The sequence below is a fragment of the Lepidochelys kempii genome, chromosome 8, assembly GCF_965140285.1.
Source record: "Lepidochelys kempii isolate rLepKem1 chromosome 8, rLepKem1.hap1, whole genome shotgun sequence".
Classification (NCBI taxonomy): Eukaryota; Metazoa; Chordata; order Testudines; family Cheloniidae; genus Lepidochelys; species Lepidochelys kempii.
In genome coordinates this window covers 54,936,197-54,951,231 of record NC_136387.1, presented here as the reverse complement: position 1 = coordinate 54,951,231, position 15,035 = coordinate 54,936,197, and the positions used below count along the sequence as shown (strand labels likewise).

The 15,035-nt window shown below is 44.4% G+C and overlaps 1 protein-coding gene across 10 annotated transcripts in view; it reads right to left on the bottom strand.

Annotated features, from left to right (window-relative positions):
* Positions 1–1,885: 1,885 nt before the first annotated feature.
* The window catches only part of SMG7 (SMG7 nonsense mediated mRNA decay factor), a 102,593-nt gene continuing 89,443 nt past the window's right edge, over positions 1,886–15,035 (bottom strand). For 8 of the 10 annotated variants that reach the window (XM_073356634.1, XM_073356626.1, XM_073356631.1 and 5 more), the window contains 8 exons: positions 14,623–15,005; positions 13,340–13,711; positions 11,431–11,580; positions 7,747–7,827; positions 6,967–7,126; positions 5,234–5,404; positions 4,977–5,125; positions 1,886–4,016 (listed from right to left, as the gene is read on the bottom strand). In XM_073356634.1, the coding sequence (XP_073212735.1) occupies positions 3,903–4,016; positions 4,977–5,125; positions 5,234–5,404; positions 6,967–7,126; positions 7,747–7,827; positions 11,431–11,580; positions 13,340–13,711; positions 14,623–15,005 (1,580 nt within the window). In that variant the 3' untranslated portion in view covers positions 1,886–3,902. The remainder of the gene's footprint in view (positions 4,017–4,976; positions 5,126–5,233; positions 5,405–6,966; positions 7,127–7,746; positions 7,828–11,430; positions 11,581–13,339; positions 13,712–14,622; positions 15,006–15,035) is intronic. The other 2 variants (XM_073356635.1, XM_073356636.1) reach the window with 2 other exon arrangements.

The following is a 15,035-nucleotide window of genomic DNA, read 5'->3' as shown; positions in this document are numbered from 1 at the left end:
TTGCTACTATGACAAGAACAGTACTATCAAGGATGATGTAGACACCTGTGCCACTAAGACTTGAACTGAGACCAAACATCCATCAGGTAGTAAGGACATGGTCAACGCCATCCTGATGTGTATATGGACAAATGGCCTGTGGGCAAAAGGCTCAACATCTCAGTATCAATCCCCTGCCATCCTAAACTTTATTGATTCACATACCGCCTTCAAAAGAAACTGTTAAAAGTACCACATGCAAATTTCTCCTTTTGTGCACATTTATTTTAGACATTAGGCTCAACTGACGTATTTACAAACTCAGTAAAATAAGTGGTGAATTAGACCAATGGAGATCTTCCTGGGGAAGTCAGAGAAAGGAGTTTGGCTGGGGGAGTCAGAGTGTTAGGTTAGAGGACAGGAGGTTTAGAACTGCTCAGGAATTTTTTTTTTTTTTTTTAAACAAAACATTTCCCTCCCAGCACCATGGGAAAATGCCGCTTTGTTAAAACCAAAACTTTCTACAGGAATGTACCACAGTTTTAACAAAACTCATCAGGGAAGGTCTCGGGTCCAGGATAGAATTTCTGCTCAAAACCAGAGACACCCCCCTGCCCTCACACACATTAGAACAGCCTGGTGGTTTGGGCATTCACCTGGATATGGGTGATCCAGTGAATATCTAATTATTTATACAACAGCTCCAACAGGAGCCACACCCAACCCAGCATTCAAACCAGGGACCTGAACCTGGGTCTCACCAATCCCAGGTGAGTGCCCTGACCACCATGTTATTGGCAGTTTTGGGATAGAAGCTCTTGCTCGGGTTTACACACACTTCAAAAGAACTCAGTTCCATCAGGATGCAGAATGGGGAAGTTTCAAAATGGTAAAAAGGTTCACATGGGGGGAAAACCATTTCCTTCCCAGCTCTAATGGTGTTAGACTGAGGATACAGGTTCTGGCTGGAGTATAGAGGGGCTCTGGTGGTGAGAACGTGAGAGAGCAGGGAGGCACAGAGGGGTGGGGGAGTCTTAGCTGGACATCCAGGGCTTTAACTGGACACCAAGAAGCTTCAGCCAGTTTACCCTTACTCCAAGGCTTCCGGTTCCCAGTTCTGCTTTGGTTCTCTCTGAGCCAGGGAGCTGCCAGTTCCACTGCAACACCGGCCTCACAGGAGTTTTATACACAAAAGTCTCCTCCTACCCTGGGCCCATGACTCACATCATCATCTTCTTCATTAACACTTTGTAGGGCGTAAGGGATTTTCCAGCCCACCAGTCTCCCTTTCTGGTCCCCATCCTAGGGAGCCTCTCTCCTGACTTGATGCTCTCCTGTAATTCTCTTCTCCTCCTGGGAGTCACTTAACAGCTGGGTTTTATGTTAAGGTGGCAGCTACTTGATTAACACCTGACCCCATTCCCCCAGCTAGTCTGTGGTTCCCTTGGATTCCTGTTTCCTTAAAGGAGCAAAGTCCTTGGACAGGGGTCAGGTGGGATCCCTTAGAAAGGAACAGCCCACCCTGTTACAGCCTCATGTATCACCAGTGATGCACATACCACAGTTTGGAAACCCCAGCCCCAAATCTTTCCATCAGCCCACAGGATTAAAGTTTAACTCATTCTCTGGGCTCTGGCGGTTTGACATAATCAGCCTTCCAACTGAAGGCTTTGCCAGGAACTCCCATGCATCATTTTCAGTTCAATGTTCAGAGCCCCTGTGCTATGTTTGCCTTTTGGGTCTCCCATGCCGGGTCCAATCAGAATCTCTCTGGCTCACTTAATCTTTCAATCCCACGTGGATATTATATTCCTTAGTATGAACCTTGCTCCCTTTTCTACAAAAAAAGAGAATCTAAATAACTTCCGTTCAGTTAGACAGGAAATAAATGCTACTCAGGCCTGGATGGAGAGAACATGGTTTAATTAAAGGCAAAGCTGATTTCAGCAGCTGCAGGTCTTGCACAGACAGACGAAAAACACAAAAAAGCTTACGACACAAACCAGTTTCTGTTGGGAATCCCCGAGCCCTATGCAACTCCAACACCGGAGGGTGGGATGGGGAATCCCGGCCCAAGACTCAGAAAACATTCCAAACACCAGATTCTCATGCAGAAATGGGATTCTGTGGCTGGGACTCTGGCACTGCTGGGCGTGAGATGGGGAACCTGGTTAGCTTGTCTAGGGTGCAAGAGTCAGTGACAGTTCAAGCACTGGAATGTTGCAGCTGCCTGGGTGCACAGCTCAAAATACACAAACTGGGGGCCTGGAGAGAAGCACAGAAGGTTTCGGTTTGTATTCACCACCTCTAGGATGGGAGCTTCACTCTTTAGACCTTTCAAAGGAAATATCTTCAAACTGCAACAGAGAACAGTAATGTTGCTAGTGCAGGGGGCATGGGGGAGCCAGTCATACCCTAATGAAGGGCATTAAGCTCTAATCTTCCCTTTTTGTAGTAATGGGGGCTGCCCAGACTCCAGTGTCACTGAGGCTCCTGCATGTGCTTTGCTCTGCAGCTGTTTCTCAGCTCAACGATTCTGAATCATCACACACAAAACGCCCCTCTGGCTAGCATTGCAAATGGACATTTAGCTTGTTTCCATAACTTCCCTGGGAAACTAACAGAAATGCTGTCCTTTTTTCTATATGAGATTTCCAGTCTTCCTTTTCCCCTAATAAATAGCAAATAAAATGCTGTATTTCCCTTTCTGCGCCTTTTCAGAAGTGAACGGCGCTATGTTTTCTTCTGGGTGTGGATTACACGTGCCTGTGATGCCTGGAATTTCACTCTGGAACTGGAGGTTTGGGGCTCAGCTGCATGTGAGTCTGGAGTTGACGTATACCTATGGGGCTGTGTACACACCACACTGCCCAGCTGACTGTCTTCTTTACCCCATCGTGCTGGACCCATTCGTTGTTTGTGAGATGTTGACATCGGGAAAAAAAACTACGAGCATCCAGCAACGAGGGGAAGGTGGGGGTAGAAAGAAAAACAAAAAACAAAACAAAAACACTGAAAGCTTCTACCTACCTACCTACTAAAAGGAGTCAGGCTGTGAATGCACAGACTAGTCTGCCCTTTATGAGGCTGGTCACTATGCCACAGTAAAATGTACAGGAATCAGAAACATTAATTTAAAACCCCGTAGCAGTTACTTGCTTGCACTGCAATGCCCACTGCGTCCCCAAATGTAGCTTGAACACCTACAGAAAGGGCATTTTACGCTGGAGTCTCTAACCCACACAAGGGCTGGCCAGAGCCTTTGAGTGAAAGATGAAGTGGTGTCAAGTGCCAGACTCTCCTTCATGAAACTCCTTCACTAGCCCAGGAGATAGATCCTCACCCTTTCACCACCCACCTCTGACCGGAGCAGCGACTGGGGCTTTCATTGCTACACACTGACTACAAAGCACATTGTGTATGGAAGAATTCAGTGTGATCTTACTACTGAGACAGTAATAATAATAATAAAGATGTTTAGGAATAATTTCAACTACATTCTCAGTCAGCAAAGCAATCATTAATGGATTCCTATTTTATCTCCCCAAAGAGAGGAAAAGGATTGAGAAGTTCTCATTGGCTTCTCCCATCTGCCCTTCATTCTCAGCTTTTACTTCCCATGTGGCTGGGGACATGCACGATGGAGAAGGTGAGAGGCGGTGATATCAGGTTACTGAGTGAGACAAACAGCAGTTCCTCTCTCCCTCCAGAGGGCCCGGGGGGATGGGAGAGTTCCTGATGTTTTTTGTTGCACTGCAGACATTTCGTGCACACTCAGTGGGTTGGTGGAGCACTTACGCCCTCCTGACAGCAAGGAACAGAAGAGAGGGCTGCCACCTGCACAGGACTGTGTGGGCGAGTCCTGCAGACCCAACATGCCATGGTTTATGGAGCCTTTCTTTGCAAGGATTGCCACCTCATTCTCAGTGTGGTGGATTCATGGGGCCTTGTCCACGTTGCTGCTTCTGCTTCTGCTGCATTAACAGTTGCTCCAGGGCTGACGGTCCAGGATGCATCATGGAACTGGACCAGATGGACTAAGGAAATAAAACCAGCAAGGGTCAGCATTTAGTACCTGGTTGAGGGGGCCCCTTCTCATATACATTTCCCAGACTGGCAAGTCTCCCATTTTCTCCTGCCTCCCCCCAGTATTTATACCATGCTCTTCACTGGAATGGATGCTTTTGTAAGTGGTTGGATCACAAATTAGTTACTAAAAGGACCCTTCCTCTTAACTCTCCTCCCTTCTTCCTGTATGCCCATAAAACAAGACAACGTGAACAGAGATTCCCATTACCTTAAAACTCATCCCAGACTAATGAATTCTTCTGCATTTCCACTGCTTGTTTTTAAATAGACACAGATATGGTAAAATCAGACCTAACGTTTGGGTTTCTTCTAGTTCAGCCAGTCTATTCCTGGTCCATATGACATTTCAAAGTGAGGAGAGAGATTTCTACAGTGTGAGAGAACTGACACCTACAGTGACGTCTTCCAGCACTGGACATGCCTAACACGTTGTCTGCATTAGTGGGTTTTGCAGCAGGAAACCTTCAGCTCATAGTACTAAGGCCTGGTCTACACTAAAAGGTTAGGTCAACCCAGCTACACTGCCCAAGGGTGTGAAAAAGCCACACCCTCTGAACAACACAGTTAAGTTGATCTAACCCCCAGTTTAGACAGTGCTAGGTCTATGGAAGAATTCTTCCATCAGCCTAGCTGCCGTCTCTCGGGGAGACGGATTACCTGTGCCGACAGGAGAACCTCTCCCGTCGACATAGGGAGTGTCTATACCGAAGCGCTACGGTAGCGTAGCTACAGTACCATTTCAAGTGCAGACAAGCACTACATTAACAGTCTGGTGCTTGGAACGCTTGACACGTATTCTGCATTGAGTCTCATCACCCAGATCTCCACACGCCATAAATACATTTAGGAAATAGGGGAATTACACAACAGCACTAAAATCTATTTTCTTCTCTTCAAGTTCAATATACCTTCAAGCTCTCCATGAGCACAGCAGAAGAATCCTCCATAGCGGGGCCATGGGTTGCCCAGGTGCCGCTGGGAGTGCTGGTCTGGTGCCAGCTGCTCTCCGAGGAGGAGGATGTTGCTGGGAGATAGTCCAGCCCAAATCCTCCCATTGCTAAAGCAAACAGAGGCTGGTTAAAAGTGCATGTAACAAAAAGGCACTGCAAAGCATCAGATTCTAACTTGGGGAGTATTTGCCCCAGGACTGGAACCTAGCACCCACCTGGTTTATCTGTTTTCCAACGGTCTGCAATCCTCCTGTCCCTGTTGTCTGGCGTCCCAATAGGTCCAAAGTTGGAGAATGGAACAGAATTGTGGTTATGAGTTGGAGGGGAGCTTGGCAAACTGCTTGGGTTGGAGGAGTGAGGAGACTGGCTGGCTGGTGTTGAATGATCTGTTGAACAATATAAATCAAGATAGAGTAAAAGAAATGTCAAAAAATTGGTAAGGGTTTTCTGCACATCTGAGAATGTTAAACTCTGCTACAATATCTGCAGTCACAAGGCTTTTCTCTGAGGCAGGGTCAGTTTATTCCTTATTATATTAACTTCAGGATTTGGAAATCTGCCAACTGTAATGTGACTATGCCACATCACAGTAGTAGAATAATTTATTTGATAGCCAACGGAAAAAAAACACGTGTGCTTACTTGAGACCACTGGAACTCTCCTAGCAAGATCTTTGTGCAGGGCTTTCTAGCCAATGGAATGGAGTTCGCCAAACTTATTTCAAATATGTTGTGGGTGCAGTTTTCAGTGTTGAGCCCCTGTTCCCAATCTGAAATTTGTTTATTTTGTAGTTTGACCAAAGCCATTGTTTTATACAAAAATGATTTTCTTTCTCCACTGTCTCGATCATTTTGCAAAGAGTCTGGCATTAAGTGATGAATCATCAAATTCAGAAAGTCTGACTTATACAGAAATCTGCGATAGCCTGAAAGGAATTCAGGCTTGTACTGAATACCAAGCAAGAGGTGTTGAGGAAGTGTGGAATATTAGCAGATCTAGCTGGTAGAGGAGAGAATGTTACCTAAGGATAGATGAGAGCCCTATAACATAGGGTAGCAGGAGGCCACTTAAATGAAGAGGCGAGGTGATAGAAAGCAGAATGGAGGGTCTTGCCATAAGTCTTACTGGAATAGAGACCACTCTGCAATTGCATCTTTTTAGACTGAGAAACTTCTACCCCCACATCTCATCTAGCACCCCCCACCTCTGTTCTGCTGCACAAACTAACCTCTTCTGCAGCTGCTGCCATTTGGAAGAGCGTTCCCATCTCTTGGCTTCAGCTTGCCATTTTCTGAAATCAATTTTTCCCTCCCTTGCCTATGCCTCTTGATTTACCTCTCCTTTCTACTCTAACTGTATTACTATATTATGGTCTCTAAAAGGTGAGCTGTAAAGGAAAAATGTGTGCGTGCATTTTTCTGCCTCTTTGTGATGTATTAAAGCAGCACTCCACCCTATATCCTTTACTTTTGGAATATCAGGACCATGAAACCTAGTCTTCCCTGATTTGTCTGAAGGACTTCTTGGAGGATTAGGACAGAAGCAGCAGGTGTGTCTGAATCATTAGAGCTTTTCTCCCAAATGTTTGTCAGTAATTAGAGTTAAATAAGTGTTAATAAAATAGCTTGGAAAATGGACTACAATTTCTTGCCCCACTCAGTTGCTCAGGTTTCTCTCTCTCTCTCTTTTAATGTCAGAACCCTGTAATTCTCTGGCATTTGTAGTCTTCCATCAAAAAACAGGGTATCAAAGACACCAAGCGGTAACAGACTTTGAAAAAGACTTTCAGGCCTTCTTTCTATACTATAAAGATGCAAATAGAAATTTTTTGTTTGCAGGTCACATTTAACAAATACAATACAATATATATCACAATAGGTATAGAAAATAGCTTCTGTGCAGCCTTCTGAACTCCTGTGCAGGAAAGAAGCCATATCAAGATTACTACCTGAGCTTGCTGGAAGGGAGGGAGACCAGGGCGTCCCTTCAAAGAGAGAATATAGTGATGTCTCCTGATGGGCCATTGAGGGAGTGACCTCTGCTTTTGTGCTGGTATTCAGGTTTTTCCCATATACCTCATTGAACATGCTGCTGTTTGGATATCTTTCCTACAATATTAAACAGAGTTTAATCTGAGTACCAGACTTATTTGAAACATTAAAGGCTGTGGAAAGAACTTGAGGTGTGGGTTAAAACACTTCATGAACTCCATATTTATTCCCCCTTGCCCCATCCCCTTTATAATCATTTTACTTATATAAACTATCACTTCCTGAATCATCTCCCCAGCTATACCACAAAATCCTAACTTGGTCTGTAACTGGACAGTGGACCATGCTCACAGTAGCTTAGTGGGAAACATGCAAGCAACAGATGATGAAAAGAAGGAAAAATATACACACTAAGGGCCAATCCTGGGGCCCTACAAAGGCAAGACTCCCAGTGAAGTCAACGGGAGTTTTGACTGTTGGTCTGCAGAATCAGGCCCTAAGAGGAGACAAAGAAGGAACAAACAAATGAGACAGGGGGACCAGACAGTGTGCCTAAGAGCTCAGAATGGAAAGACCCAAAAACCATCTACCTATAGGAATAAGATTATAGCTGGGAATTCCTTTCCAGCTTGTGTACATTTTTGGAACTAGTGTAACCACCCTGATTCTATAACACGACCAGAGCTGAATGGAAGTTTCCAATACTGAAGGGCTAAGAGTTCTTGGTGTTTACATACCTGGTTTAGGGAGAAGCCAGTGAGGGACAGGAAAGAAGATGACTGAGACATCAGCTCCGATGGTTTTTCTAGTAGGGACTTCTTCAGAAATCAAAAGGGAAAGATGTCATTAGATGGTTATTGTATTTGTGAATGAGAGAGAAAGCACATTATGCCACATTAAGGACAAGTTGTTTAATCACCAGAATACTTTAAAGCAAGTTGTTAATCAAAAATATTTTACAAGTTATTTTCAACATTGGGATGAAGCAAATATTGATACATGCAGAAGAGTGTCACAAACCCATCACATTAACTGAAATCCAGTTAATGCCTCAGCACCAGCAACTACACCAAGTTTGAGATGAAATCTCAACCAAACCCGTTTTATGATTTGTCGTGCTGGATTAGGCCACTGGTTTATCAAGTCTTGGTATCTTGCTTTTGGCCTTTGTCAGTAACCGATACTTCAGAGGAAGGCAGTCCCCTCTACCAATAAAGAAGCCAGCTAATTGTGCAATGTTATACATTAGGAGAGCAAGAATGGGAGAGTTTTATGCCCATTTCCCCAAATGATCAGTTCACCTCCTCGGCAAGAGATTTTATCTTTATTTGCAGCTGTGCCAAATATGTTAGCTGTCACAAGATAATTCAACTCTTAAAATAAAATATACATCTACTGTATCATGAAGCATCAAGACGTGACTATGTGGTATATGCCTTTTTAATTAGTTTTAAAATACTCCTTTAATGTCAAGTGTTCTCTTGTTCTCATCACAACATGGGATAAGGAGGAAGAACTGATCAATTTTTATGATGGCAGGGTTTCCCAAATGTTCATAGGTGGGGAACCATTTTATAGACCACTCCACTACCAGTCAATTATCTGGATCAATTCCCCTCCTATATGTAATCATGTAACATCCTGTGAAGGAGCAGAGACTATTGCCAGACAAAGCCGGAGTTAAGAACACCTGTGGGTTCAGCTAGCCCGCCCCATTATACCTACAGCCAATGCCAGGCCTGGAGGGGGGAGAAAAGAAGGAAGCCTGGCTCAGCCAGGGGCTGACTGGCGAAGAGGCAGGAGCTCTCTGTATGCCTGCCTGAAGGCACAGACCAGCAACCTGCCTGCCAACGCAGCCACTGGAGGCAAGTAAGTCTTCCCCTCCTAAGTGGAACCTACAGACCAGCCCCAACTGTGGGAAAACTGGACTAGCAGGGCCATGCCCCAAACTAAAATGACTTGCATAGGGAGCAGCCCAGGAAAACAGGTCCTGAAGCCCACTTCACAGCAGGAAGGAAGGTCTATCTCCCCTGCTTAGGGGTGAGTGACACAGGATCCTGGGCCGGGACCTGAGGGAGGAGGAGGAGAGCTCAGGTCCCCCTTCAGCCCTCCCTAACCAATGATCTAGCCACTAGGCTGTCTGGCCACCGAAGGCCCTATCACACACCCCTTTGGGAACTATAGTAATTACTTGTATTACGTTCTGTATGTTACTCTAGGTCAGTAGTCTCCAGCTGGTTGATCGTGATTGACTGGTCGATCCTGGAGACTCTCCCAGTCAATTGTGATGTCCGGTGGTGCAGCGGGGCTGTTAAGGCAGGCTCCCTGCCTGCCCTAGCCCCACACTGCTCCTGCAAGCGGCCAGCATGCCCCTGAGGTCCCAGGGGTGGGAGGGCAGAGGTCTCCGCACACTGCTCCTGCCTGCAAGCACCGCCCCCGCAGCTCCCATTGGCTGGGAACAGGGAATGGTGGCCAATGGGAGCAGTGCCTGAAGAGAGGGGTAGTACGCAGAGACCCCTGCCCACCCCAGGGGCTTGCTCTTCCTTTTCCGGGAGCAGCGTGTGGCAGGGGCTGCGCAAGGTAAGTGCCCTGCCCCTCCACACCCCCCACACAGCTGGGCCTGCTGTACTCATGCTACTCCTGATCTTCGTGCTGTCTTAATGGTGCAGAGCCATTCAGAACCTTGAAGGGGGTGGCACTTACCTTTGGGGAAGGGGCGGGGTAGATCCTGGGTTGCCCTTAAATTCAAAAAGTGATCTTGGGTGTAAAAAGGTTGGAGACCATTGCTCTATGTATTTAAGTTTCTTATAAAGCAGTTTAGCAGCTAGAAACAAGGAGAGCCAGTACAATGCCAGCAGTCACCCTCCACAGACAGCAGGGAATCTCTTGTCATTTTTAACTTCACACCCCTCAATTGAGTCCCCACTAGTTTTTCTCCCTTCTGCCCTACTTAACTGCTAGTGTTAAGGGGTCAGCAATAATGCACCTCAAACCAGCACGAGGCATTTTGGCATGATGTTCCCGTTTGGAACAGAGGGTAAATGTGAATCAATTTTCAGGAAGTTGGATCTATCCACATAATATAAAAATTTATGTGCCGGTGGGCAGCGAGTGCCACAGAGTTCAGGATGACTGTGTAAGTCACAAATGAATTGTATGTGACAAAGTCAAAATTAAAATTGGGGCATCACTCAATACCTTGTTAAATTCATTTAAAATTATTTAAAATTAAATCCTCTGGATTACACTGCAGCCTGCATTGTAGTCCTTTCCTAGAATTTAGACCTTCGTATCAGGAACATCTTTGTGTTTGATCCTGTCAAATGACCAGGAATTCCCCTGTCAGTTTTCTAATAAGCAGAGGCTAGCTTATTGGGTTTTGCCAGGGTGACAACTTGGTACTTGGAAAATGTTTTATAATTCAGACAAATGCCAAATTTGGCAATTCCAAACCACTCAAAGCTGGCCTCCCTCCACTTCTTAGCAAAGATTGGTTCAAATATGGGGGGAATACAAGATTTAAGAAGAGGGGAATTTGTTTTATATTTGTGCTGTTGGTTGTTCAGAATTGTGTGAAGATGTTCTTTCTTTGATTTATTTTCTATTATGTATGAATCAGAGGCTCCCAATGCATTCAGGAGACACGCCTCTTCATTTTATAAATCTAAGTATTACTAAGACTTCAGTATTGTCACAAGATATTCTACAGGGTATTTAATCAATTGTAACTTTAAACTACAATTGCCATAATAAAAATATGAAATAATGCTTTTTAATTGATATTCTGTTACTAATTCACAACGTTCAGCAGTTTTCAATGGTTCTCCCGGTCAACGTCAATTAAGGCGGCTCTAGTATGCTACTAAAACATAACATTCAAGATTTCCCACCAAACCTTGTTGTAATCTACAAGACTGAAAGTTAACCTTATTCTTTATCCATATACTTCCAATTCTTTTCTAAAAAGGTATTTTCTTCCTTCTGTGATTTTTTGCATTTTTAAAAAATTATTTTTTCATATTATGTAACATATAATCATTGTTTTCATAATACATGAAAACAATATGATTTTACATATGGATAAAATAGAATCTTGTGAGTAACCAAGCCTATTCCACTGTGGAAGGCATAGTTTTATAGATTCTGGATCAATGTTTTGCTTGTGGTCTTAACACTTTTAAACAAAGCAATTATTTTGAATTCTGAAGAAGCCAAGAGTCCAGAAACTGGATCAATTGCTATTCTATTTTTTATAAATCTCCTCCTCAATTATCCTGAGCTAATGAGCCAGCAGCTTGTTTAAACTCGCAGGCAGAGACTAACTCAACAAGGGAAAACAAAATTTCACACATCTTGCAACTTCACAGAAAAAAGATGCCAGAATTAGAGTGAGAAGCAGCAGAATTAAGTCAAATACATACAAAGAGGCTTCGTCCAGGAAGAGAGGCGAGAGGCCCCAGCAGAGCTGGGTAAAGATCAGGAGGATTAGACAAAATCAGCTCTTCCTCCTCCTCCAAGGCAGCCAGACTCTTTAACAGGTCCGGAGGAAGCAGAGGGGAGCTCTTGGGGTCCTAGTGACAGAAAGGAGTACAGTCAGATGCAGCAGAGGAGGGAAAAAGGAAAAAAAGCAAGAATATGAATGAGAAGGGAAGCCACAGAAAGAGAATAGAAACTGTAATAACCTCAAATAAGGCAAGACAGAACAGTGTCCAGAAGAGAGGAATATTATAAAGCAGTTAAAAAGGCAGCATGCAAAAGAAGCACAAGACCATAAAGAACAGTGCAACATAAGGAGAGAAACAAGGAAGAAGGGATGGAAAGAGAATGCTAAACTGATATTAAAACTAATATCTTGTCCTTATGCATATTTAGCAGAATGATGCAGTTTTACATCAAGTTGAAGTTTTCAGTCAGAGACTAGTAACTAAATTAGAGAATGTGCTCCCTGTTATATTAGTGATCTGCAGACTAATGGATTCATTCCACATTTTGTAAGGCAAGGAAAACCCAGATCTGAAGTCTGGTTTTCTGATAAGAAAAATCACCATATTTTTTCTATAGCCAATCTGTGTTTTGCTTTGGTTATTTTTTTTTATGGTTAAGTTTAGTTTTCATGAGAAAAACATTTCTACCTCTAATGGCCCTTACTCTTATGGTCCACAAGTGAATGTACCATTGGGCAAAAGGAGGTTTCCCTACCTGGGAAAGGGGGAGTGGACAGAATTAGCCATCTCACATTGTGTGTGTAATCATTAAATCAGCCACAGGTGGGTTGCGTGGCATAGTCTCTGCTCATGCTTCAAGCAGCCAAATCAAAAGTTGCAGCATGGATGAGATCCATGGATGGGGGTGAGGAGATCAGGACACTGGCACTGTTCCATCTAAAAACACAACCTGACATTAGGGCATGAGGCAGTTTCCTGGTCACTGTCTAGCTCTTCTCCCTCAAGGAACTGAACTGACCTCTTAATCCTCAGTACACTCACACAAGTACACCTGACCCCAGGTTAAAAATGGAAACCATGTTTCTGCCTCAGTTTCCTTATAACCAATACCAAAAAGCATTGCACCCCAGACTTCTCTTCAGCAGGACTAACAGAACAGAAATTAACCACAATATTTGTAACAGCAATATGAGGCACAACTGGATGAGCAGAAGCAAAGGATGAGTCTGGCAAAGCAATGGACCAGGCAAGCAGGTCACCCATTTCTGTTTGGTGGAGTTTAAAAGGAAACTGAGGCAGGAGGCAACTTTTTTTTTAATTTCCAGCCTAAGTTGGATGTGTTGGAGAGTCAATGCACCGAAGATATCAAGTGCAAGTTAGCAGCTTGTTTAGAAGGCAGTAATTAAATTTCAATTGTTTGAATACGTTTTTTGTTCTCTGCTCCTAGACAATAGGATCTCTCTCAACCTGGTCTATCACTAAGAGGGTCTCTTGCAGGAGGCAGGGGAGTCAGTCACCAAAATCAGAATGTGGCATGAATTTTCCATTTTTCATCAAGCAGCAAATTCTTGCTTTAGTGCAGAGGTTAATGTCACTTCTACACTGAGTGTGACTGACAGTATCTTGAACCAACAGTTTCCCCAAGAACATGCTCCCATGTACTTAGACCAACTGAGTGGCAAATCCAGTACTGGTGGCTGGAATCTCAAGTGAACCACTCTCCAGAAGGCAGTACAATATCATATTATCCCTGTTGGGGGGTGGGCCAGAAACAGCCCCACATTTAGGCATTTCTTGCTAGAGGATATGGCCAGAAATTAGAGTTTCACATTTAGGGATATCAGAGTCTTGCTGATCTTCACCACTTAATAAAATGAATGTTTACCTCAAAAGCCATCCTGGGCACAGTGTCCTGCTCTGGGCGGAAGACTCCTTGTGGTCGCTTCCCCCTGCGATCCATGTTAGCCTGTTGTGCCATCACTACCCTATTATCAGCCATGCCATAGGAGGAGTCCCAATAAAATTCTGGCATCTTGACTTCTGAGGGGTTGTGGTTATATGGCTCCATGGGGAAAGGCTTCATTTTTTTCTCCAGAGGCTGCTGCTGCATCACAGGAGGCTGTAATGACTGTTCAAACAGTTTTAGAGGGTCCTGGGCCTGAAGATAATAGGGCTGCTTTACAGGCATGATCTTTCCCAGTGGGCCTTGGACTTGAGGAGGATTCCAGAGATGCTTTGATGAGTCTGCCTGTGGATACTAAAAAGAGATGCACACTTTCACCATAAGGCATAAACAATGGATTACCATCATAAAGGTTAACTGAATGACTAACTGTTCTATTCAGACGTTCATTCCTGGTGACCACGCCCACTGGTCGATTACAGATTCTCCATTTATAAATCCCAGAGTGTCTCTCACAGTTCTTATTCACTGAAGTTCAGAATCTCAGTGAGCACTCACTTCACACTCCCTACTCAAGCTCTGAGGTAACACCTGAGAAATGTCATCCTCATTTCAATTTGCAGACTTCACAGACCTCCAATTGAGGTGCCTTGGGTGGTTGTGGAGTCTCTCTCAGCTACAGATTTCAGACGGAGCAATGTTCAAAAGGAGATTTCTCAAGTGCTGAGTGTATAACTAATGGATGGCACGGAACCAATGTGGTGAGGCATTTAACTAAAAAGGATAGGAGGGAATAGTTATGGGGAAAGATCCAGAGCCACCCTCCTTACCTAGACAGGAAACCTCCTGGCTGTCTAGAAAAGCCTAAAGCAGAAACATCTAGTCGAAAAGATCACCTTTTAGCCATCTGTACACATATGCAGAAGGGCGAATACATTGTCTGCCATACAAAACATTTCAGACCTCAATAGCTAGCTTTAATTATAGAGACAATAGTCCACAGCACCAAGCCATACCCTCCTGTATACTTTGGCCATACTATACTGGCCAAAATTTTCAAAAATAGGAGCTTAAAGTCCATAGTCCTAAATCCATATTTAGGCGCCTAAAGGCAGGATTTTCAAAAGGATCTAAGTGACTTCTGCGCACAAATCCTATTGACTTCAGTGGGACCTGTGCTCCTATTTTGAAAAAATATTGGCCACCGCATCCTTCCCTTTCATGGGTGCTTGAAGAATTTTATAGTTCTTATGTTTTAAGTTTACCTGCTGGAATCCAGAGTGGTGTGGTGGGCTCTTCCTTAGGGCCTGCACAGCTTTTGTAGGGGACTGTTGTTGCTGGGCCAGAGCTTGGACCTGTAATTGGCTTGCAGACTGGGCTGTTGCCTGAGCTGGTAAGGATGTAAGGGGTTGCTGGGAAGGTGGTACTGACTGTTGAGGTCCCTGGTTCATTGGCCCTGGTCCAGAGGGCCGCTGCTGGCTGTAAGGAATGTGGGACTGTTTCCCACCTTGCACCTGGTTTCCTGCAGAGGAGTGAGCTGTAGGTTGAAGAAAGGTTCCTGGAACAGAAACACCACCTGGGAAGGTGTAACCCGAGCTCATGGAGAAAGCCACAGGAGGAGGTATAACGTATGCTGGAGGTGGGAACCCTAGAAAACATAAAAACACACCTTTAATCA